A 26,391-nucleotide genomic window follows, 5' to 3' on the forward strand; every position below is an offset into this window, starting at 1 on the left:
GAAAATATGTTAAAAGGTTTTGTGACCCAGAAAGATTAATAAGAGTAATTTTAAAACTTAGCGGTCGCCATTGCCGGAAATTGGAGTTTGGCTGGACCGCGCTATGAATTCTGGAATATGGTGGGCCACGAAGGACGCACCCGACCCATCCTTCAAATTCGGGGAAAAGGAGGACGCGAATTTGGACAGCCTTCGGCGCGTCGCTGTGACGTAATCGGTCTACAAATGCGGCCTCAGGAAGATGCAGCCCATGAATTTGGACACCCCCAGAATGTATTGCAGGAAGTGTGGGCCTTAGTGGGCGGCCAGTAGCTTTACAGCAGGGTCGCTACGGCTTTTCTACACTATGCTATGCTAACAGAAGTGCTGCTGCTTTGCCTTTCACTGTCTGTTTCCATTTGCGAGGGTTCTTTTTCCCTGCTACTGCCAGCCTCTTAAGAGTGGACGTCGGCGTGGACAGTGGCTACATACATGCCAGCTACGGGAGTCATCTGGCGTGTATGTCGATTGACTGAATTATTAAATTAAAATAGCTGGGCGGAGAGCAATTTGGAGTAATACGCCAACTCCGTCTGCTCCAGATTTAAGGTTTTATTTAGTTTGTATGTTTGGCTCTCTGTTTTGATTTGTAGTTTGGGTTTTTGTTACACCACTGGTAGGAGGTCCTTTTTCTAGCTGCGGATCACCAGTGTGTTCCTGCAGTTGGGCTAACCCCAGCGTGTGCATATTAGTTTTGTTGAAATATATTTGTTCCTTTTCTTCAGATGCGGAGAGCCTGACGTGGAGGAGACTGGGGTGCCTTGGTAGTGGGATCCTTTGAGTATTACACACCTGCCTTTTTAGTTTATTAGTGTGAGCATGTGACAGTGTGCTGCACTTGTGTATTGGTTAGTTTTCTTTTCTTTTTGAATTGGTTTTGTGTGGCATCCCTGTCCCCCCACTGGTAAGCCTCGGCTCTGAATACTTTTTTAGACTATTTATATATTGTTCTTTATGCTTGTGCTTTTATATGCTGTTTTAAATAATTATTAATAAAATGTCTACCTGTTTTATCATTGAACCACGTCTCTGTACTGAGTATAACAAACCTAAGTGCCTTCTTGGTGATTAGCGTTACTTCTATCCAGTATTCTCTGGGTGAAATTCCCAGGGTAGCATTGTCTGTTAAACTGTGAAGAGTATTTATTCCATCCTCACCTCATGTTGCCACACTATCCAATAAGACATCAAACATCTTTAAACTGACAACAACTGCCTGTTTAAGCTGCGTCAAAGAGCTTTCACATTTTGGACACAAATACGATCCTTTAAACTTTTCTCAGAATGTGGGCTACACATGCTTAGCTCTGTTAGATTCTCCACATCAAACTTAGTAACTTACACAGATCAAATGTGGCACATGTGCTAACACTTTTAGCATTCTTACATGCTAACCCTCACTCACTGAGTCCTATTGAAATACTTCAAATTAATCACACACAAGTATTTCCCTCCTGGAAATTTTTAAATGTCCTTTAATTGTCATTAAACTTGCTAACGTTAGCGAACAGAGCATGAGAAAGTCTGAAGCTCTGTGAGGTTCGCTCGTGAACTGTACATGCTGCTTTCAAGTGCAGAGCAACAATGTGAGTAATTAAATCAAACAAAATTGATGTCAAACGTTTGTGCTGGTTTGTGCTGCAAAAATTTTCGTTTGTGCTGCTATCATTTTAAAGATATTAATAAAAATTTCCAGAGGTCATCAGAGGTCAACCAGCCCCCCCCACATTACCCAAATCCAACAAAAGTGGTATCAAACGTTTGTGCTACGTTTGTGCTGCAAAAATCTTTGTTTGTGCCGCTATCATTTTAAAGATATTAACAAAAATTTCTAGAGGTCAACCAGCCCCCCCACATTAATGGAATCAAACAAAATTGATGTCAAACGTTTGTGCTGGTTTGTGCTGCAAAAATTTTTGTTTGTGCTGCTATCATTTTAAAAATTTTAATAAAATAACGTCTTGATGTGTGCTCAATCATTCAGGTAAGTAAATCCCATAAGGTTGATTCTGTTCATCTGGACATTTTCAGTTAGAGAAACCGTCATCAATCATCCAAGTGACTTCTCAGCTGACTGCAGGATTCCTCAACCTTATAAACACATGTGAGTGAAGTTGGCCCTCCTACCTTCTTCAAATCGAACAAAATTGATGTCAAACATTTGTCCTGCAAATTATTTTGTTTGTGCAGGTTATGTTTCCCCAATTTTATAAACAGTACATGTACAGTGAGAGAAAGATGTTACATCTGTCTTCACTTGCATCCCAGTCATAGAAGCGTTGGAGGTAGTTCATAAGAGATTACAGGATCACTCTAACCTCAGCGACAGAACCACTCTCAGCACTGATCAGTTGTGTTTGCTTTTGGAACTGTGTCTTAATTCCACCTATTTTGCATAAGGGGTCAGTACTACAGGCAGAAACCTAGGTGTGCCATGGGTTCCCCCAGGCCCCTGGTCAAAGTCACCAAACCAGTTCATAAGCAGGTACAGGTGTGGCCAGAAGGGTCCTCAGAGGCACTGCAAGACTGCTTTTCCACCACAGGCTGCCACACACGACAACACCACAGACTTTCAGGAATATACAGAAACTGTCATTGCCTACATCCCAAAATGCATTGATGATGTCACAGAGACCAGGACTAATCAGAAACCATGGCTCACAGGTCAGGTTTAAATGCTCCTAAGGTTGAAAAGTGCAAGCCTTAAGAGCCGGGAATTAGGTGAGCCTAAGAACAGCAAGGGCAAACCTGTCACGTGGCATCAGCTATAGCAAAGCTTCAGCGACAGCAGAGATACTTGGAGGCAGTGGCAAGGAATACAAACCATCACAGACTACAAGCCCACTCTACAGACCGTGGTGACACAATCCCCAGACAGTGTGTGGAGATCCCTTGCCAAAATCAGTACACGCAAAGCTCCAGGTCCTGATAACATCCTTGGACGAGCACTGACAGACTATGCTGTGGAACTCACAAATGTCTTCACAGACATCTTTAACACATCACTAGGGTCAGGCCGTCGTTCCCACATGCCCCAAAGCCTCCACCATCATTACTGTACCCAAGAAGTCATCTACCTCCTGCTTTAAGGACTACCGTCCTGTCAAACTCACCTCCATCATTATGAAGTGCTTTGAACGGTTAGTCATGCATCAAATCAAATTATCGCTTTCCCCCAACCTGGATCCATTTGAGTTCGCATACCGGTCAAAACCCTCAACCGATGATAGAATTTCAACTGCCCCTTACTCAGCCCTCACACATCTGAACACTAGAGACTCATATGTCAGAGTGCTGTTCATAGACTTCAGTTCAGCCTTCAGCATCATCATTCCCCAGCAACTCATTCACAAACTGGATCTGCTGGGGATCAGCACCTTGCTGTATAACTGGCTGCTAGATTTCTTGACAGGAAGACAGCAGACAGTACGGGTCGACAGCAACACCTCCAGCCCAAGAACACTGAATACGGGGGCTCCCCAAGGATGTGTGTTGAGCCCCCTTCTCTTCACTCTGCTGACCCACGATGAGATCTACTACAAGGGTGAAGTTAACCATCTGGCAGAGTGGTACAGCAACAACAACCTGTCCCTGAATGTGGAGAAGACCAACAGCGACTCTACTTCCTCTGCAAACTGAGAAGCACAAGAGATTCAACCCCCATTATGAGCACCTTCTACAGAGGCACAGTTGAGAGTATCCTCACCAGCTGCATCACTGTGTGGTATGACTCCCGCACTGGGTTCTGCAGGAAAAAATGACAACGGGTAGTGAGAGCAGCTGCACCTGCCTCATCTGGAAGGTCCTCTCCATTACAGGTGACTCCACTCATCCCTTCAGCAGCGTCTTCAGTTTGCTGCCATCAGGAAGGATACTGAAGAGCCTCCGGGCCAGAACACACAGACTGAGAGACAGCTTCGTCCATTGGGCTGTCAGAATGCTGACCATCTCTGAGTCGAGAAGGGAGGCCCAAGGGTAAATCTTTCGCCATCCTACAATGCTGTGATTGTAGCCATTCCCCACTTTCTGTGAATGGTACTCATGGCCATTGATCAGTAGGCTTTGATTAGTTGTCATTGATCAATGGTCATAAGAATTTGCATACTAACAATCATGGAACTAACCCCCCAGCACATTGTTCATTCAGTGGTGCTAGTTTCCTTCACTATGCAAATGTACTGTTTATAAGGTTGGGGAAACCTGCAGTCAGCTGAGACTGAAGAAGTCACTTGAATGAGTGACAAAACGTTTCTCCAACTGAAAATGTCCAGATGAACAGAATCAACCTTTTGGGATTTACTTACCTGGATGATTAAGCACACATCAAGCCGTTATTTTATTAAAATTTTTAAAATGATAGCAGCACAGACCAGCACAAATGTTTGACATCAATTTTGTTTGATTTGGGTAATGTGGGGGGGCTGGTTGACCTTTTGACCTTTACATTTTCATTAATATCTTTAAAACAGAAGCAGCACAAACGTAGCACAGTTGATTGACACCCATTTTGTTTGATTTAATTAATGTGGGGGGGCTGGCTGACCTCGGATGACCTCTAGAAATTGTTATTAATATCTTTAAAATGATAGCAGCACAAACGAAAAAATTTTGCAGCACAAACGTTTGATACCACTTTTGTTGGATTTGAAGAAGGTGGGGGGGGCAACTTCACTCACATAGAGCATCAAACTATCTGAACTGATCCAACTTTATTAACACAGACACAGATTTGTGGATCAGCTGCTGTTTGCTGCTATAGATATAATCCAGCTGATGTGGGAGAACTACATGTGACACTTTGATGCAGCCATGAATCTGACTGATTTCTTTCCATTTTCAAAGGTTGATGCATCAGTTCAAGTCCTTAAAAAGCTCAGAAATAAAGAGAAAGGTTGGTTAAAGCAAAGAGAGGCACTGGCAGCATTTAAGACACTAAACAAGAGAAACAGATCAGAGAACATCAGACTGAATAAGTGGAATAAAGTGAAACAGAGAACTAACGCTCCCTAAGAATGGAGCTGTCAGAGGAAGAGAGCAGCAAACTGAAAGTCTCTGTTAGCTGCAGAGCTCTGAAACTTCACACAGCTTTGGATGATAACATGGAGAAAGGATGTGGAGATTTTCACAGTTCTGCTAGAAATCATCTTCTAGTTATTGTGACTCAGATATGACTGATTATAGACGAGGACCAAAGAAGGTTTTTACTGAGATTTGAACTGACTTAGCTTAGCCTGTGTTTTAGCCACATGCTAAACAAACACATGTTCAGAAACTAGAAGATGTTGGGTTGTGGGCGGGTGGGTGTATGGGGGCCCAGCCCTGGCGCAGGGTGCCGCCGGTGCATCGAGCCACCTGGGGGGCTCTTCAACTGGTGGGGGAGGTTGTCACATCTTGCAGGAGCTTTCCTCTCATCGGGAACTCTCTCTGCAGGAGGGGGAGATACAGGAGAGGTGGAGGAAGCTCTCAGCCTGGGCGTCTATTGTCTTGTGTAGTCTGGAAGATGAGTGGATGATGGGGTGGGTGTAGTTTTCTCTGTGGTGGGGTCGGGTGGACTGTCCCGGGCTCTGTGGGGCTGGGCGGCGCTGCTGCACTGGGCCCCGGTCCGGATGGGCCTGGGCCCCCCTTTCCCTGGCGGGTTGCAGAGTATGGGGGTGCCTACTGGGGTCAGCGGGGGAGCTGGCCCCAGGGAGGGGTCACTTGCCCCTCCCCATCTCCAGCTGCCTCCCTCTTCTCGCTCCACCACAGTCACCCACACATGCAGGGCCTTGGGGTAGGGGTGTGTCACCAGGGTGCAGGGGAGGCATCCCCCCCCTCTGTCCCCTTCTGGCTGCCTCTGCCTCAATTTTATCCCACAACTTAGACATTCACATTACTCACACTCTCATTACACATACATATAGGATCTTGGGAGTGGGCACGCCACACAGAATCCAAATTACCATCAGGGTGTACACCTCACCCCTGGCGTCGTTGCCCACCTCTCAATTTTAAATACACGTAGACATTGAGGGCTAGCAGGAGGGGCTATGCGCCTACCTGCTGCTCTGGCAGGTGGCTTCATGCCCTCCTGGGTTTTAAATGCACCTTAGAACACACATACATCAACACTACATATGAGCGGGTGGAGGGAGGTTTGGAGTCTTCACACACCCCCGTTCTCTGCGGCCTGCTGGAGCGGGGGGGCTAGGAGGAGGAGTTGGCCGTCCGACTGGGGTCTGGAATGTGGGGCCTCCCTGCTGCTGCGGAGTCGGGGCGGTCTGCTTCTCCCCACCGCAGGGAAAAGGGTAACACCACCTGAGTCTGGGTGCAGTTTCCCCCTCCAGGGGCAAGGGTACCCGGACCCGGTTCTTAGAGTACGCTTGGGGAGAGTGATTGTGTGTACAGCGTCTCTTTATGTCTGTCTCCGCGTTGGTTGAGTGTGGAATAATTGCCTATGAGAGCATGAGGGTGGGAATGGATGTTTGTATCTGTGTGTGCCTGTATGTCTGTGTCTATATGTCAGGTTGGGTATCAGACGCCACCTCTCTGGGGACATCTCAGGCCCTCCAAGGTTTGGAGGCCTATCTCCCCCCACCACTTCCCCTGCCGGTGGTGGACGCCCTCAGACATCGGTGCGTTGGTGGCTCTCTGTGTCCGGGGGTGGGCGCCCAGGTACACACCGGCTCACTCCTTGGCGGCTGCTTATCGGGGCCTGGAGCCTGGGGCTCGCTCGGGCCACTTCGGAGGCGGGGTGCCCTCGGCCTCTCGGCCCGGGGCTCGGTCACTCAGGCACAGCTGGCTGCCGGCGAAGCTCACGGGCACGTCACTGCAACCCCCCCGGCTTCTGCTCCGCGGCTGCTGAGTGACCCCTCATCTGGGACTCTCCTCAGCTCTTTCTGGGATAGTGACGCGGCTGCCCCTCTGTTGGTCTTCCTTGGTCTCTTGTGTTCTGGGGGCCTCTGGATGTCTGGAGTTTTGATCTCCTCCATACCTGCTTCATGCCCTGGAGGACGGGGCAGTGGCCCCCCACACCCTCTAGCAGATCATTACATGAAGGAACCTTTTAAAAACAAGCGCGTTCATGCTCACAGGTGTACACACAGGTGATCACACACAAACTACACCCTTTTTGGCTCTTACCTCAAAGCACACTGTGCGCTGTCGATCTTACGTGCTGCACAATAATGTCTAACATTCAGTATTTACTGTCATATTCCCATAGATCATTGTGATGTTGTTTATTACTCTCGTTTTCTTCTGCTTGCTTTCTCTTTCTTTCTCAATAGGTGAACCAGATGATCGATATATGTATTTTTTTTGTCTACTTATTTTGTTGGTTTTTGGTTTTTTGCCCTTTTTCCCCGTCCCTCTTCCCCGCTGTTTTTCTTTCCCTCTTTCTTTCTCCCCTTTCTTTCCCCCAGTTAAGTCTGTCCCGTATTCAGCAAGTGAAAATAAAATAAACAATAAAAGGTGAATCAAATGGACCATTACGGCAAGGCTGGGATGGTCAATTTGGTAAAGTAAATCCGTTGGGCATCTTTCTTCGCCTTTAGACAATAATTCTGATGGCAAAAGAACCAAACGGGACAGGTTAAAAAAAAAAAAAAAAAAAAAAAAAAAAAAAAAAAAAAAGAAACTAGAAGATGTTACCTTTCAGATGAAGTCTCACAGATGAACTTTGCTCCTACAGTTCATCTGCTGAAGCTTTTACATTTGGCTGGAAATCAAATAAAAACCAAAACAGCCACAAACATCAGACATGCTAAAACTGTAACATTATTGGATGGAGCCCACTGAGACTGAACCACCATCATGAGTCTGACCTCTAGGGTTGCCAACCCTCCCTTAAAAAACGGAATCGTCCTGTATTTAGAAACAAAAGTACACGTCCCGTATTGAGCTAATAAGGGACGCACTTTGTCCCGTAATACAGTGAGAATCAAAAGTAGTCTATAAATGTTAATGGAATTAACGCTTTGTTTGAAAACATAATTCCCAGCCCCTCTCCTGCTTTGTGACCAATGAGCTGACAGCACACTTATGACAATTCGAGTATGACAATTCAGATTACCGCTTATCTCATTGGTCGAGGAAAGGACGCTTATGGAGAAAATACCGGAAGACAACAGATGACCACAACAAGAAGCATGGCAGGGAACCAGGGAAACAAACGCCGACACTGCGGTGCAGTGTCAGTACACCTAAAGCTGGGTATACACTGTGCGATTTTCAAACTGCTCGAATGACTCGCAGGGGTTATAAGTTCGTAGGTCACGATGCAGGGTCTCACACTATACCGCCCGATGCTCTGATGGGACCTGAGTGCTCACACTGTGCCTCTGTTGTGCCAAAAAGTGATTGTCTGCCAAAAACTGATTTGCAATGTTTCCGTGTATTTTTTATGTGTAATATCTTTATGTATGTTGGGAAATAGACTTTGGTGAACAGCGTTTACAAAGGGGTTATATATAGAATTTAAAAATTATCTGTTTTTTCAAGAATCTTTACAACTCTGTGTTACTGTACTTACATCATAAGCAATCCGGTCCTTTATCCCCACTTACAATATTTTTACAGAACTATCGTAATATTTGCTGCCATTTCTGCCTCCTCTTGGCCAACTTACTCTTACAAAAGACATTTTTAATGTTAATGAGATTTCTTTTAACTGCATAAACAAAGGTTATATAAAAGTCACTGCCAAAAACTGATTGCGGCTTCTACCTTGTTACACGAATGTTGTTTGTGGCTCAAGATGACTTTATGTCATCCATGAGAGATGCATTTGACATATGTTTCACATATTATAGCCCAACAAGTTACTTATAGCAGTTTAAATACGAGCAATCAGTTTTTGGCAAATACCGGAAATCAGTTTTTGGCAGACAATCACTTTTTGGCACAACACCTCCATAAAATGAAGGTTATAACAGAAAATCTGTCGCTCGCTCTGCCTCTCTGTCTTTCACTCACACAGACACGCACACCGCCACCATCAACTTTGCTAAATTGCTAATGAAAAACATTGATCAGGCAGCTGTGATTGAGCAGCAATGTAAATCCAACTATTTCACGGTTGTTGTGGTCCTGATAATTTTGTGATGCCACATCGAAAAGGCTCGGATGAGCTTTCCAAAGTTCTACAAGTTGTGCCTCCATCACTTGTGTCCAGATCACGCGCTGCACAGCCGTGCTGCTCCGTCTTTTTCACCGACGTTTACGTGTTTGCGCGTGAGCAGTGTGAGCGGCTGCGGTGACACCCTCATGAGCGATTGATGATCGGGAGCTGGTCGTGAGGTGTTAATCGCTTCTCGTTACCCCACGTATACTACACGACGCACGATGAAGGCCAAAATCGGGCCGATCACCAAAACGGTCGCACGACTCAAAAATCGGCTCAAAATGTGCCAAAAATCGCACAGTGTAAGCCCAGCATTAGACCAGCAATGTTTGTTGCCCTCAGAGAAAGAAAAAAGGCTGCAAAAGTACTGGGAGGAATGGGAAAAGGAAAACACCTGGCTGGAAAAGTGCACGATAACACCTATAAAGCGCACTGCACTGTGTGCTGGTGCACTTTTTCCATAGGCATGCTTCTAATGGTGGGCACATGAAGAACATGAGGGGCGTGAAAGCTCGGGGAACCCTTAACCAATTTTTTGTCCACCAGGCCACGGCAGAAGCAGATATGGTCTGTAAACACTGGTTTGTTTTTTTTAAACCCTCTGGTTAAGATTAATATGGGCATGTGCAGTGAATATCAGCGCTATGTGGCCAGAAGTGTGATAATATAATTTATTTTGTGTAATAAACAACTGCAAGGATAGATGATTACAACAAATAGATGACTAACACATAAAAGTAATACATTGATGAATAATGATGATGAGTTATGATGCGTAGTCATGGGAACAAGCGGGTTTACAAACGGCAGCAGCTGATTAGCATTAGAAAAGCTGAAATAATACCTCAACTGAAGCCAATTGTACTAAAAGCACAATATGTGCACTGTTACAAGAATGTTTTTCGTTCTATTGTTTTCTATTAATTTATATAATTTTAAGTTCAGCAGGACAGAGTTCTCTTAAAGAAAGATTTACTTATATTCTCAAAAGTTAAGCATGACAGGCTTGTGTTTAAGAAAGAGACCTGTTTTATTGTGTTAATGTTGTCATTTTGAGCTAAAAATAAATGGCTAAATGATCATTTGTTTCCCATGTGCTCATATCACAAAGAATATGCATCTACTTAAATCAAATTCAAGTCAAATGGTTAAAAAAAATTATTTCACACACAAAAAAAAAGAGCTACAAAATTCACCACACTGGGAAGGGTGAAGACAACTTGGTTGCCCGGCCCTGGCCACGAGGTGTCCCTTATTTATTTTTCAGGGAGTTGGCAACCCTACTGACCTCTGACCTTTGACCTGTGTCTACAGCACTGACCTCTGACCTTGAACAGCACTTCTTTGTTTAGCAGGATGTTTCCCTCCCTGCTGTAGACGGTGCAGGCGTAGGTGTAGTTGTCTCCATGTGTGGGGTGTTTCAGGGTCAGACTGAGGTCTCCAGTTTTCAGCAGGTCTTCATTCATCTTCGTTCGGTCTCTGTAAAACTGGTCCTGTTCTTCAGGCTGGTCAGAGCCGTTCTTATATACGTGGACCTTCCTGTCATCACTGTCCCTCCACTCCACTTTAGCGTCTTCAGGCAGGTGAAGTGTGGTGTTGAAGGGCAGCTGGACAGACTCCACCCCCTCCTCCACCTCCACCTGGGGGACTGAGAGGACAACAAAGCACAACATGAGCTTGGATGGAGACATTTGTGTTGACTAACAGGCTGAATGCTGCTGCTTCACTGGGAGCTCACTGTTAGATAGAAAGTGGTCAGTGTGAAGAGGAGACGCAGCAGAAAGATGAAGACTGACAGGATGAAAGCAGTGAACAGACTGTTGGAGCTGCTGTTAGTGGGACAGGACTTTATTCAGTCTCTGAGGACCAGATTTGACTTGATGAAGCAGAGAAACACAGCCTGAGTGTTTCTGTCACACTCACTTCATCACACAGCTCAGTTTGACAACATTTGGAAGAATTTGATAGAAGCCTTCCTTTAGTAAAAGCACCAATAAAACACCATGAAAACACCTCACTACACACAAAACTGCAGTACTGGCAAATTGGACATAAAGTCTGAAAAGTCAAAATACTTATTGTGCAGAAAAATGTTCCCATCAGTGTCTATGGATCAATATTACTGCTGCACATGTTTAAGGCTGAGCTCATTTCAAATCCTTTCTATTGTGTTGAATCTGCAGTAATGCATCATATTCTATAAAATCATATGTTTGTAGTGGCTGTCCTGTGAGGACCACGTATCTCTAAATAAACAGCTGTTAATGAGCTCACAAACACAGGCCTACAGCTGGATTTGAAAAAGTCCATTCAATAGAAAATCAACAATCACAGCTGGATTCAAAGGCTTGAGCTCTGTGTGACATGGTTACCTGTCAGTATCTACAGGGGGATTCAAATATGAAGGAAACATGAAGGTGGTGCATTAGAAAAACTGCTGCTTTCAAGTGCAGAGCAACAAACTATTTGAACTGATCCAACTTTATTAACACAGACAAAGATTTGTGGATCAGCTGCTGTTTGCTGCTATAGATATAATCCAGCTGATGTGGGAGAACTACATGTGACACTTTGATGCAGCCATGAATCTGACTGATTTCTTTCCATTTTCAAAGGTTGATGCATCAGTTAAAGTCCTTAAAAAGCTCAGAAATAAAGAGAAAGGTTGGTTAAAGCAAAGAGAGGCACTGGCAGCATTTAAGACACTAAACAAGAGAAACAGATCAGAGAACATCAGACTGAATAAGTGGAATAAAGTGAAACAGAGAACTAACTAAGAATGGAGCTGTCAGAGGAAGAGAGCAGCAAACTAGTGATGGTAAATTTGATTCTTTTTACTGAATCGAGTTTTAATGAGTCACTCACCAAAGTGAATCGGGTTTTTTGAGTCATTTGAGTCACTGAGTCAGTTGACCAGAGAGTGCAAAAAATGTACATTTTCACTCAAACTTAATTTGTTTCTCTTTTCATGTATATCCTACTGCTAAGATGAGTGATTCTAAAAGAAAACGACTATTTTATAGAGCAAAAAAATTTCTAAAGGGAACATTTATTTTGTTTATTTTTATTTTATTAGTATTTTCCTTAAATGTGTCAAATATATGTCAAATATATTAAATGTGTCAATATACAGGAAGGGAGGAGGTGAGTAGCTCAAATGTGCTGTTAGCATGTTAGCAGAGCGATGCTACTGTGAACCGAGGAGCTATTGTCTTGATGTGAGCTTCTACTCAGGGTTTTTTCTTCCAGTTCAGAGCAGAAATGTTTTTGTTAAGATACTGGATGTTGTGTTTTTCTCCATAATTTTAATTATAAGCTATATATATTGCTGCTAACAGCAACAGGGATGAGTCAGTGAGTCAGTTGGGCTTGTGAATCATGATTCATGAGTCAGTAAAGTGATTCTCAAGTATTGAACGATTCGTTCATGATTCGCGCATCACTACAGCAAACTGAAAGTCTCTGTTAGCTGCAGAGCTCTGAAACTTCAAACAGCTGAATATATTTCATAGTGTTACACCCCCCCCACACAATTTACAAATGGTTTAGCCCATAGCAGGACCGGCTTTTTTCTCGTTTTCAGTAGCAAGCGATGCTTGTGATTGTGCCAGAGCACATTTTGAACAACACCATGGGAATTTCAAATTTCACACAGGTGGTTGGTTGTTACACTCTGGAAATGGAAGGAATGTGAGTGTTATTAATCCTCTGTGGTCCACGGACATGCTGCACCTCCAACTCACATGACTGATCTAAGCTGACACAGCAACAAGCTGCAGTCAGGATGAGTCTTTCAGCGCGTCTTGAAAGTTCGGACTTCAAAGTATACACCAGTTTTTAAATTTTGATGACAGGCCAGCTGTCAGGTTTATATGGTTGATTGTCATTTATGCTTAGAAATATTTACTCATATATGCTTAGAGTTTTATAGTCAATTGCATATTGATAGAGCTTTGATCCTTAGCAGTCTGTAAAGACTCTGGGTGCCTTCCAGAGTGTTCTGGCATACACACTCACATCCTGGGGTCACAAGAGATGTCTTGTGATACCTTCTTTTATTGTTTTATGGCATAGCAAACACAAGTATATCTGTTTTAGTCTAAGTGCCTTTTGTTTAGATGAACTGCTGGACTTCCAGGCCAGCAGATTTTGGGAAGTCATTTATGGGGTCACATCTTGACCACACACACACACACACACACACACACACACACACAGAGTACCCTTTGTTCACGTGTACGCCTATGTAAGATATCCTATGTTAATGACAACCCCTTGGCTTCCATACTTGCGCTTTGCTGTTCCACTTGAACGACGTATTGTTGTCCTAGTTAGCAATTAGCCTATAGCCTATCATTCAGCATCGCCTCACTCAAAACGCGCAATGGGTGTTTCAACTTACGAAAATTTTCGACTTACGAAAGATCCTCGGGAACAAATTAACTTTGTAAGTCGGGGTTCCACTGTATATATAAGCCATGATTTCTAACTACTATCGTCACGTTTTTCTTTTTTCTAAAGACAGCACAAAAACAGTAAAGAAAGACAAAAAAAAAAGCACCTTTTGGTGAAAAAATGTGCCATGTCGACCTTTTTTAAATTTTTTTAAGTCAACACCTGGGATTTGGTTGTATAGAAAAAGGGGGAGCGACGGCAGCGAGACAGAGCGAGAGAGAGAGACAGTTTTGAAATTGTGGAAATTTGTGAATTTTAGTGTGGACTGTATACTTAGTGTGTTGTGTTGTGTAGTTTTTGTTTTGTGTGTCAGTGAGGGCACTAATGACTGTCATAAAGGCAGAAAGCAATGTAAACTCTGTCTCCAGGTGAAAACAACACAACCTCCTGCTGTCAGGCCTGCAGGTTTATCCCTGTGGTGTCTCCTTCGTCTTGTGGCGGACAGTTTTTTTGTTTGTTTTTTTTTACTGGCACAAATAATTTGTAGGGCATCTTATTGTGACACCTGATTGTTCTCTCGTTTTAGTTATAGTAACATTTTTTAAATGGTTGTACCAAATTTTTATTTTCAAAGTTATAAAAAGAATTTACTCAACACCTCTGTGGTTTTTACATTAAAAAAAAAAAAAACTACTACTAGGATTTTTTGTGTGATTTTGGATCAGTTGTGTTAATACGTCATACATTGACGTATTAACACAACTGTTAGTATGTCAATGAGAAAAAAAAAAACAACTAAATTCAGACATGTGAGGTTGTGCTGAAAAGAATGACACCAAGGAAGGAAAGGGAAAAAAAAATAAAAGGAAACAATTTGAAGGTGAAATACAAATGTAAATTCAAAACGAGTCAAAAATGACGATTTATATTTTGCACCTCAGAGGATTAACCCAACAAATCATGAAAAAATGAAATTTTTGTTCATGCCTCCAGATTTCTGACATTTTCTTTAATTTAGGCTACATAATACCGTATTTTCACGACCATAAGACGCACCGTACTAAAAGGCGCAGTCTCAGTTATGTGTGCCATTACTGTATTTAACACACACATAAGGCGCACCTGATTATAGGGCGCGGGTTTTATATACAATCTATGCCCACACTTCCCCCTTTAACGTTCTCATGGTGTCCTCTGCTATGTCTGCCTTACAACAACAACACACACAAGCATACAAGTATGCGTATTTAAAAATAAAGCGGGAGCAAAACTGAGTTTGGTACTCACATTTTTATTACCGGTAATCATCATCAATCAAACTCATCGAAGTCCTCATCCTCTGTTTCTGAATTGAACAGCTGCGCTAAATCTCCATCAAACATTCCAGGTTCACTTTCTTCACTGTCAGAGTCACTTTCCGTGCCGTGCGGCTCCTCGGAAATGATGCCGGCTTTTGCGAAAGCTCGAACAACAGTGCCAGCAGACATGTTAGCCCAAGCATCTACAATCCATTCGCAAATTGTGGCGTAACTCTCCCGGTGCTGCCTTCCACTCTTAGTGAAACTGTGGTCTCCATCGGTCATCCATCGCTCCCACGCCGCTCGCCTTCTTCTCCACAGTGTGACTCACCGGGATGTCGAAAGTGAGCGGCACCTCGTCCATGTTAGTGATGTGGCTGGGCTGGGTGTTTTTGTCGCCGATGTGTTTGCTGCAGTAGGAGCGGAAGATGGCCAGCTTTTCATTATAATCCGCTGGAAGTTGCTGCGCTACCGTAGTCCTGGTCCGGATGGAAAAATGGCACCGTTTCTTGAAACGAAAGCACCAAGACGGACCTCCTTGGAAATGTTAAATTTTCATTTCTTCTGCTAGCGTTACTGCTTTTAGTCGAATGGTGACCGTCGAAACGCTTCTCCCACTAGTTCTTTGCTCGATGATCCACTGCTCGAGTCTTTCCTCCAACTCGGGCCACCTCACCTTATGTCCGCAGAAACTCAGCTGCGTCTTCTTGACCTGTCGGAGCTCGTTTTCCAGCTTCCTTTACTTGCGAACCATCGATTCATTAATCTTAAATTCTCTCGCGGCTGCTCGATTTCCATGTTCCTCCGCCTAGCTGATGGCCTTCAGTTTAAACTGTGCTTCATAAGCATGTCTCTTTGCCATTTTCAGGGTTGTTAAAACAACGATGTTCTGCATAACGCACATACCTGTTCTTTTATACAGGTATGTGCGATCGTATATACAATCAACGCCCACACTTCCCCCTTTAGCGTTCTCATGGTGTTCTCTACTACGTCCTCCTTACAACACACACAGGGCGCGCCGCACTTTTTGAAGAAAATCTAAGACTTTTATGTGCGCCTTATGGTCGTGAAAATACGGTACATAAAATCAAAATTTGCATGTTTTATGTAACTAAACTGTTTAATTATATGGGCTACAGAAAATAATTAAGTTATCGACTATATTTATATGAAAAACATGTATTCTTACTGCATTTTAACCATATGTAACCACCTGCATATGTGTTTGAAAAAAAGAGGACTTTGATTTTGCCACCCCACTTGATTTCCTTGCCACCCTCATGCCCCCCTAAGAAAGTTTCTCTAGATCCGCCCCTGATGATAACATGGAGAAAGGATGTGGAGATTTTCACAGTTCTGCTAGAAATCATCTTCTAGTTATTGTGACTCAGATATGACTGATTATAGATGAGGACATTATTGGATGGAGCCCACTGAGACTGAACCTCCATCATGAGTCTGACCTTTGACCTGTGTTTACAGCACTGACCTCTGACTTTCAGCTTCACTTGTTTCTTCATCAGGATGTTTCCCTCCCTGCTGTAGACGGTGCAGGTGTTGGTGGAGTTGTCTCCATCTGTGGGGTATTTCAGGTTCAGACTGAGGTCTCCAGGTTCCAGTAAGTTTCTCTTCATCTTTGTTCGGTTCTTGTATTTATCGTCCTGTTCTTCAGGCTGGTCAGAGCCGTTCTCATACACGTGGACCTTCCTGTCGTTTCTGTCCTTCCACTCCACTTTAGCATCTTTAGGCAGACAAACTGTGGTTTTGCAGATCAGCTGGACAGACTCCACCCCTGAATCCACCTCCACCCAGGAGACTGAGAGGACAACAAAGCACAACATGAGCTGTAGTGAAGGTTACTAATGGTCTCGTTATGACCTGTTACAGAGGACTTATTTCTGTGCTTGTCCTGTTAAACCTCAGTGTAGACCACAACATTTTAATACAAACACTAGAACACACCAGAGTTAAAGGAAATTCACTGCAGTGGTTTGAATCATATCTGATAGATTCCAGTTTGTTCATGTAAATGAGGAGTTTTCTTCAGAAACAAAAACTATTCATAGATTTGTATGATTGTCATGCAAATGATACACATTTGATTTCTATGATTAATACCTGTTAAATCAGTTACAGGCATGTTTTAAAGACACAAAGGCCTGGATGACCTCAAATTTACTGCTTCTAAATTCATCACATTGATCCTGGACCTGTATATAACTATAACCAACACGTGCATATTAGTGTTTTTCAAATGATGTCAGTCACCACTGTGTGATCGCTGCAGTCAAACAATTAAAGCTCCCAAAATTAAGACCTCAAATAGTTTTTAAGAGATTTTAAGAATTTCTGTGAGCAAACTTTCTTTCATGATTTCTGGGACGACAACTGGAACAGAATCCACCTCATTACTGATGTAGAGCTGGAATAAAAATATTTTAATGATGTTTTGATAAGAATTATAAATAAACATGCCTCCATCATTAAATTTAGAGTAAACTACAGAAATAATGCTTAATTTTGTCCTTAGAGTTCTGCAGAAATCATTAAACCTTCTAAAATAAAAAAGGCCAAATTAGAGTCCAACTCTGAAAAAACATTAAACATCTTAAAGATCCTAAACAATTCTGGAAAATAATAACATCTTATTACAGGGATATAACCACCAAGATACCAGAATTTGTTTTAAAAGACTGAGGTACTTTACTGAAAAATTTAATATTTTAAGTGCTTTATACATTTTGTTTCTTCATGGTCTTTATTTGAATGTTTATATCAGATCTCAAACAGCTTAATCAACAGGAGGCTCTCTGTAACAACTCAAACTCAGTCTCTGCTTCAAGCCTTCAGCTTTTCTGAATGTCCTGGAGGTCCACAGGACCTTAAATCTGTTGGGTCCCAATGAATCTGCAGGACCAAATCAACCTGATCCTTATTTTATTAAACTGGCTGCAGATTTTATAGTCACAATAAAAAAAAAATATTAAGACAGATTTACCACAAACTAGTGTACACCAGTTCATCACAGAATGAGAGTACTAAGATAGCATGTAAAGCGTGCATCTCAAAGGCATTACAGCATTTAATTAAATACCTAACTTGTATTTTTAGTTTTATCTACCAATGTTCTTTCTTTGGTGAAAAGAGATGATGTTAATAACTACAGGCCCATATCTAAATACTGTGTTTAAGTTTACAAAAAGCTTATTAGTGAACAACTCAAAGAATTTGGACAAATATTTAATTCTTTCACATCAGTCAGGATGCAATGGACTGAAAAAAATACTGAGCTGCTCTTTGTCTTGGCTTGTCGAAGCCTTTTGACACAGTTGTCCTGCCATTTTAGTAAACAGACTAAACACTATTGGTGTAGCTGTAAATGCTGTGAGTTGGTTATCAAATTATTTGTCAGATAGAACACAGTGTGTCCAAAGGTTTTCCCCAGGGCTCCATATTAGGACCACTGCTCTTCTATGTACATAGATAAAAATGCTGCATTACATTTTTATTCAGATGAAGTGCAAACACTTGAATTTCTACAGTCTGCCTCTGATGTTGTTCAGTCCCATTTGACTCAAATTAAGTTGGTGTTAAATTCAGATAATTCAAGCTCAAGTTATTCTCAAGTGGCAAAGACTTGTTATCTACACTTCCTAAGAACAAAACCAGTCAAGGGATTGAAAATAAAAAATAGTCACATCTTATAAATATCTAGGTATCATTATAGATCTGTCATGGTCGTGGGTCAGTGACCCAGATGCAGACCATGACAAGATCATAATTTGTCATTTAAAGCTCACATTGAAAGGCTGCTGGATGAGTTGAAATTTATACAAAGTTTTCTTTGAGGCATAAATCTTGTTTCTTCTCCGAATGAGTAAACACTTCATCTCTGTAACTTTTTACCTTTAGCAGATTATAGTGATCTGCGTTTATGAATGCACCTGGTCAATAATTAAAGAGTTAAAGGACTGGACTGAATAAAGAGGTTGGATACTGTCCATTATTGTGTTTTATGTTTTATTACTGGCTGTGGAAGTCATGTCACTGTTCTCTGTATGCTGCTGCTAAATGGCCAACTCTGTATATCTGCAGACTTTCCCATTGGTTGATTTTTTTATCTATAAATCTCTGCTTGGGTTTGTTCCTTCTTTTTGTGTGCATACATGTGTTCTTAGTGTCAGAACAGAATTGGGGGAATAGGCTTTTGAATAAGTTGCCTCTGTCCTCTGTTGCCTCTGGAAAAACAGAGGGAGTTTAAATTCCATTTTAAAGAAGTGAGAGAATGGCTCAATTTGATCAGTGTGAATTTTGTTATTGTTGGTTTTATAATGACCTGTTATTTTATAAGATTCATGAATTCATGATTCATGTTTGTGTTCACTTGTCCGTGTGGAATATTGTATTTGCTTCTTTACTTGTCATGCATTGTATTTGTTGTAACTTCTACTGCCCTCTGCTGGTCACTCTTGGAACAGAGACTTTAATCTCAGTGAGGTATTTACGTGCAGCCTCTGTGTCAGATCAATGCAGTGAAGCACACACACTGTTTAGTAAAGTCATGTTGTGGAGCTGTTTCACTGATCAATGACTGAGTCTGAAGGAGGTTTTCTGACTTCTGGAACAAACCTGGAAGTTTCTCTTCAGCTCTCTGTATCAGCTGTTTGTAACTCTCAACTCTTTCAGCTTCTGGAACAAGTTTGTGTGAGCCGCAGTCAAGGAGCCACCAGAGGACACCTGCTAACCATCGGCATTATGGGTAGTGTAGTAGGAGACACTCACCTGACATGAAATAGTGCCGGAAATGAAATAAAAGACCTCCAGAAACCCCAAGAAGAACCAGGAGAACCAGGAGAGCTGTGACCCAGGGTGGAATCCGTTCTGTGGAAAAATACAAACACAACATGTCCTTTGAACTCTGACTTCAATACACTGAACTGTATCCTGGTCTTTATGTACATCTCTGACCTTTGACCTGCAGCACTACTTTCTGTCTCAGGATGTCTTTGTCCCTGTAGATGGTGCAGATGTATCCTCCACTGTCTCTCTCTGTGGGGTATTTCAGGGTCAGACTGAGGTCTCCAGTTCTTAGCAGGTCTTTGTTCATCTTTGTGCGACCACAGTAAAGGTCGTCCTGGTTCTTAAGTTGGTCACTTCCATTTGAATATCCATGGACTATCATGATTCCTCTGTCAAATCTCGTCCAATTCACTCTGGTGCCCTCAGGCAGGTCAGGTTTTGTTTTGCATGGCAGGATGACAGACTCTGATCCTTCAACGACCTCCTCCTTAAGTTCTTGGTCTGAGAGGACAGTAAAGCAAAATATAAAAATTGCATCTAGAAAGTATCCCCAGTGCTTTAATTGTTCCACATTTTGTTCTTCCAGCATGGATTAGATTCGTTTTCACCTCACATTTCTACACACACAATACCTGGGGATTCCCAGCTTTCTTACTCACTGTGTGTTAATAGACCTCTCTGCATCGAATCATATCTGTTATTAATCTCTGTCTCTCTTCCACAGCATGTCTTTCATCCTGTTTTTCTTTTCTCACCCCAACCGGTCGCAGCAGATGGCCCCTCCCCTCCCTGAGCCTGGTTCTGCCGGAGGTTTCTTCCTGTTAAAAGGGAGTTTTTCCTTCCCACTGTCGCCAAAGTGCTTGCTCATAGGGGGTCATATGATTGTTGGGTTTTTCTCTGTATGTATTACTGTAGGGTCTACTGTACAATATAAAGCGCCTTGAGGCGACTGTTGTTGCGATTTGGTGCTATATAAATAAAATTGAATTGAATTGAACAATACCCCGCAATGACAGGCTACTGCTTTAAGTAATTGGAAATGTATTAAAAATAAAAAATGAGAATAACATGTAATCACAGACTTTGCTCAGTGCTTTGTTGAAGCAACTCTGGCAGCAATTACAGCCTTCAGCTTTTCTCAGGATGATGTTGCAAGACTGGCACCTATTTTTAGGCATTTTCTTTTTTCTTCTTTGCAGACCCTCTCAAGCACCATCAGGCTGGATGGGGAGCGTCAGTGCAAAGGCATTATCTGATCTCTCCAGAGATGTTTGATTGTCTCTTGTCTGGGTTCTGGCTGGACCACTCAAGAACAAAGACCAAAGACAATGTGGTCCCGAAGCGCTCCCTTTTTATTTTGGCTCTATGTTTAGGATCATTTTCATGTTGGAAGATAAACCTTCAACCAGTCCAAGGTCCAGAGCACTCTGGAGGAGGTTGTAATCAAGGAGGTCTCTGTACATTGGTGCATTCAAGAAATCTTTTAGTTCCTTCCACTGAAAAATACCACAGCATGATGCTGCCACCACCACTGTTGCCTGTTTTTTCCAGACATGACACTTGGTATTCAGGCCAAAGAGTTTAATATTGGTTTCATCAGACCAGAGAATTTTCTTTCTCATGATCTGATTTTCCTTCAGGGGCTTTTTGGCAAACTCGATTCAATACATACTATCTCAGAGGTCTGCAGACAATTCCTTCGACTTCAAGGCTTGATTTGTGTTCTGACCTGTACTGTCAACCATGGGACCGTATACAGACAGGTGTCTGCCTATCCAAATCATGTCCAATCAACTGAATCTACCACAGGTGGACTCCAATCAAGAAACATCTGACAGATTATTAGGGAACAAGGTTCAACTGAGCTCAAGTTTTAGTGTCACAGAAAAGGCTGTGAGTACTTCTGTACATCTGTGGATTTTAGCTTTGTTTTTTTTAAATACACCTGGACAAATTTTAAGCCAATGTTTTAGGATTTGGAGGTGAAAAAATGATTTCTTCCAATTTGGAATAAGGCTGTTACATAACAAAATGTAGAACAAATCAAGAGCTGAGAGTATTTTCCAGATGTTCTGTAACTAAAGAAGCTGCAGTCACACTGATTTTAATCATAGAATTGAGCTGCTCTGAGATCTGAGCATCTGTGTTACTGACCTCTGACTCTGCTGCCAGTAAAAAATAAATAAATAAATTAATAATAATAATAATAATAATAATAATATATATAATATGAATAATCAAGTGTTTAAAATCTCTATTCTGCATGAAAAATATCAGGATAGACTGTGACCCAAAACTGTGCCAGGTCTTCACAGTACTACTGTTAGTAATCACACATAAGTAAATGGTAAATGGCCTGTATTTGTATAGTGCTTTACTAGTCCCTAAGGACCCCAAAGCGCTTTACACAACCAGTCATCCACCCATTCACACACTGGTGATGGCAAGCTACATTGTACCCACAGCCACCCTGGGGCGCACTGACAGAGGCGTAACAGAACATTTTCTGTTATTGTCAGTCCCTATTAGGTCTGTGAGCTGCTGGTTTTCCTGCACATGTAAGAATTTCTGGATTAAATCATCCAGGTTTAGTAGATACACCAACAATTGTACCAATAAAATTCTATTTTCTTCTTCTTTGCTGTTTATTTTGTGATGTTTCCAGAGTGGTTAAATCTAGAAAATATCGCTGCTATTTTATCAGGTTTCAGTAGTAGAAGGATCTTTTCTTTTACTCTTTAGTTTGACCTCTGACCTTTGTAATCACATGTGTTGGTTTCGTACCTTTGACATGCAGCTGTATGTCTGTCAGTTTCAGTTCCTCCTTTTCATTTCCAATGGAGCAGGTGTAGTTGCCGCTATCAGTCTTTGTTGGTTTTCTCAGAGTGAGGCTGAAGTCTAAAGTGTCCAGAGCATCAGGCCTCATTGATGTGCGCTCGCTGTAACGCTGGTTTTGCCCTTTCAGATCATCTGTTTCCTCTCGTCGTAGGTGGACAGATTTGGGGTTGAGATCATTGCGAGTCCACAGCACTGTGGGATTGTCCTCAGGTATAAAACCTGAGTACTCGCAAGGCAACAGGACAGATACTTCCCCCTCATACACCTCCACAACCGCATCCAGGGCATGCTGGGAAACTGGAAGGAGACACAAGCACACACAACAAAAACACTTATTATGTGTATGCAGTGGATTTTTTCCTTGGGTCCATATAAAGTGGTTTCAGAAAGTTGCAGAATATGTAACGTCACTCTCAGCCATGTTTTATGAAAAGTATTCAAACATGGATTCTTCCTATCCAACAATCACTGACTGAAAGGACGTCAAAGATGTTAAAGAAAACTGATGGATGACTGAACAACACTGAGGTGAAAGGAGGAAACATCTCTTATTTATATCTACAGTTGGTTGAAAAATGAACACAGATACGAGCAGATCTGAGCCCAGACACCTTCTTGTTATGAGACAGCAGTGCTAACAACTGCACCACAGTCCCTCTGTTTTTAACACATAACCTCACCAACCTCAACAACATCAAATGAGGCAGAAACACACACACAGAGAAAACAAACAGTTTATTAGTAAATAAACATCTCAGTTTTGCAAGTGTCACCACTGACAATGTTACACACAACTGGCGACACAACCAATTTTCATCTGTATCATTGGACAGTTTTTTTCCTTCTTCTCTTTTTGCCATAGTCGTTAATCTTGCCAAACGTCACTACACTCTGGCAGGTTTGTGGTTCTATCAGTAAGAAACAGAGACGTCTGGAACACACAGATAGTTCATCTTAAACAGATATGAACTCAGCTGTAACCCTGTGAGCGCCCTGCATGAAGTCCCAGAGGGGGTTAGAAGGAATAAAGTCAAGTACAGTCAGTTTACATTCAGTAAACTCATGTTACAGACTTTATGTTGTCTAAACGCACAAACAGCTGTGTCGTTGTGTTTGCATTCAAAGAGCGCTCTTACCGAGTACGAGGAGCAGGAGTGGCAGCAACATCTTCATCTCCAGTTAAAGTCCTGATAACAACAACACACAGCTGCTGCTGCACTAAAGGTTTGGTCCTCTTAAGATAGACAGAGAAACACTGATCATTTCCTGTTGATCCTTCAAAATAAAATATTTTTATAGCAAACGACTTTCACAATTAAACTCAGAGGAGGAACAACATGTACTGTCTACATGGCTGACCGTGCACTGCTTTTAGTAACATGCGTTTGCTGCTCTGTGGGATTAATATTCTGCTTTTATTTGAAACTTTAATTTAGAAATTACATTTTAAATTTGACAAAACTGACAGTTTTTAAGCTTTCTCAAAACATTTCATACATTTACAAATCAAATTCAACTCTTTGTACTCATTTTGTATGTGAGGTTTCCTTCTTCACACCTGCAGTGAGGATGTGCTGACTCAGACTCTTATGTCCAGCAGAGATGTAGAGAAGATGAGAAAGCTCCATCAGGGACACACAAACTGTTAGCGTCCACTCGTCACCTCAGTCAGAGTCAGCACCAGGAAGACCAAACTAACTTCATCTGTTCTCATGTCTTCGTCTCAGTACTGTGATAATTTTTCAAATCTGATCCTCCCTGTGCTAAGATTTGTTCTAAAGAAAATATAACACGGTTTAATTTACAGCAGAAAACCTCCCGCTGAGTTTACAGGCTGACTTTAATGTGTTTCCACACATGCTTGTCCTCTGGTCATGTGATCATGTGGTTTGTAGGAACGCTCCTCTTCCTCAGAGGATCCACCTGTGCTTCCTCTCCTCTCTCCTCCACCTGTTACAGTGAGGGAACGTCCTCCATGATGGAGGAGCTGCTGGAAAGTGCTGAGAGTTTCCTCCAGAGTGAGACCTCTGTCACAGTTCAGAGGATCTACGGCAGCAGAGACCTTCATGGACACTAAAAGTCTCAAACACACAACAACAACATCACACTGACTCCACTCTGACATCACTGATCAATAATCAAAGAACACACAGATCAAACTGATTGATCAGCCATCAGAGGAGTCGGATCAATGGAGCTGCTTCTGTTCCTGATGTCCCCTGTTTGATCCTGGACCTGAACTCTCCCTGCAGAGGAGACACAAGACAGTCAGACACACACACACACACACACACACACACATACGTGTTTTCGTGAAATATCAGGACCTATGACAAAAATGTGACAAATGGGAACGTGCCTTTCTGAAGGTCCTAGAGGCATGGGAATCACACAAAACTTGACCCATGCTTCCAGCAACACGCCCATCTGTTGAGATTTTGGCTAGGGTGAAATTGTGGTCAAACCTGAATTTAATGCTACTTGTGAGGACACTGTCAGGTTTATGTGACTTATGAGTACCATAAGGTCACACACTGATATTTCATGTTTAGGTGAATTGTGAAGCCCATGGAAACACACAATTTTCAAGTATGCATGACTTATAAGGACCAGGTAAGGGTAGGTTCTGTATTTTTAGCTTGGCTCCTTTTGAGATTACAATATAACAGGCATGGATGCACAATAGTAATGCTCACCAGTCGGGTAACTTCTGACAGAAATATCAGACATTTATGTGTTAATAAAACAGTAAATCTGAGCTGTGTAGAGACTTAAAAAAAGACATAGGTCAAATGTGGTCAGCCTACTTTTTAAGTCTTAATATTGTAATGCATTAATTCATTTTGTAGTGAATGTTCATGTGAATAAAAACGTGGAACATTATCTGCCTTTCTTATCATTTAATTGCAAAAAGCACCCAGCATAAACCACAGATTTATGAGTAAGAACAATGCAATACAGAAAACTACAATACTGACATAACTGTGGAAGCAACAAAGTATCTCTCTTGCTTGTTTCTTTTTTTCTTGCATCTTTCTTTTAATGCTGTGATCCTGTTGTGGATGTAGTACTTTATGGCAACCCAGTCTCTGCCTTTCCAAGCTGCCGGCTCTGCTTGGAAGCAGCAGTCACATTCCTTTTTACCTGGTACTTAGCAGCAACCTTTACTTCATCATTTGTCCACTTGCTTCTCACCTTCCCAGCTGTCATAAATGGAAACAAAAGAAAATATCTTAATGTGAATGCAAGAAAAGATAGAAAATATTCTAGTTTATAATGTGAATACAAAATGTTCTTAAACCTTGCTTTCTACTGGAGCACTTTAAAGGAGCAATAAGCACAATTCATCATACTTTAGGTTGAAGGAATTAAAAATGGCTATGTGAAGAACTAGAGGTGGAATTACATCTGGAGTACAGCATGAAGTCACAATCCCTCTCTCTGTGTTGATCTCCAGCCATAGACTTTGGTTTGGTTTACAGGCAGTGCACAACAGCACACCTAGCAGTGAAAAGATATTGCTTATCGCTCCTTTAAGGATGCTTGGAATGAACCATTTGAAGTGCTGTGTTCTGCTGGGAATCAAATAAGATGAAATGATTTATGATAAAAACTCTCAATAGTGTCATGTCTGAAAACAATAAACGTGTCCTTTGATCACAAGTATATTCACCTAAAACATTTTGTATTGGGGTGCCTTTGCCCCTTCTTGGTGAAGTGTTGCTAATGTTTTTGTTGTCCAGGGTGATTGAGGCAGAGGTGCCCTTCATGTTGTTCAGGGCAGCTGAGTAAAGCGTGTGGCTTGGATCCCCAGAATATTTGGTCCTTGAGCCTTTGAAAAGTAACAGTGAAATATGAGAATCAATGCATGCAATAGGTCTGCTTGCTTTTTTCTCTGCATTGTAGGCAAAGTCAGGT

General features: G+C 42.1%; 1 protein-coding gene across 3 annotated transcripts in view; it reads right to left on the bottom strand.

Annotated features, from left to right (window-relative positions):
- LOC134624284 (uncharacterized) overlaps positions 1-26,391 on the bottom strand; it is a 49,259-nt gene that overhangs the window by 12,558 nt on the left and 10,310 nt on the right. For 2 of the 3 annotated variants that reach the window (XM_063469249.1, XM_063469251.1), the window contains exons 1-6: positions 23,610-24,655; positions 22,420-22,770; positions 19,804-20,136; positions 19,618-19,716; positions 16,325-16,651; positions 10,461-10,787 (exon numbers count right to left, since the gene is read on the bottom strand). In XM_063469249.1, the coding sequence (XP_063325319.1) occupies positions 10,461-10,787; positions 16,325-16,651; positions 19,618-19,716; positions 19,804-20,136; positions 22,420-22,770; positions 23,610-23,646 (1,474 nt within the window). In that variant the 5' untranslated portion in view covers positions 23,647-24,655. Of the gene's footprint in view, positions 1-10,460; positions 10,788-16,324; positions 16,652-19,617; positions 19,717-19,803; positions 20,137-22,419; positions 22,771-23,609; positions 24,656-26,391 lie in introns of those variants that run through there. The other variant, XM_063469250.1, reaches the window with a different exon arrangement.

Source organism: Pelmatolapia mariae, linkage group LG3_W, assembly GCF_036321145.2.
Source record: "Pelmatolapia mariae isolate MD_Pm_ZW linkage group LG3_W, Pm_UMD_F_2, whole genome shotgun sequence".
Classification (NCBI taxonomy): Eukaryota; Metazoa; Chordata; class Actinopteri; order Cichliformes; family Cichlidae; genus Pelmatolapia; species Pelmatolapia mariae.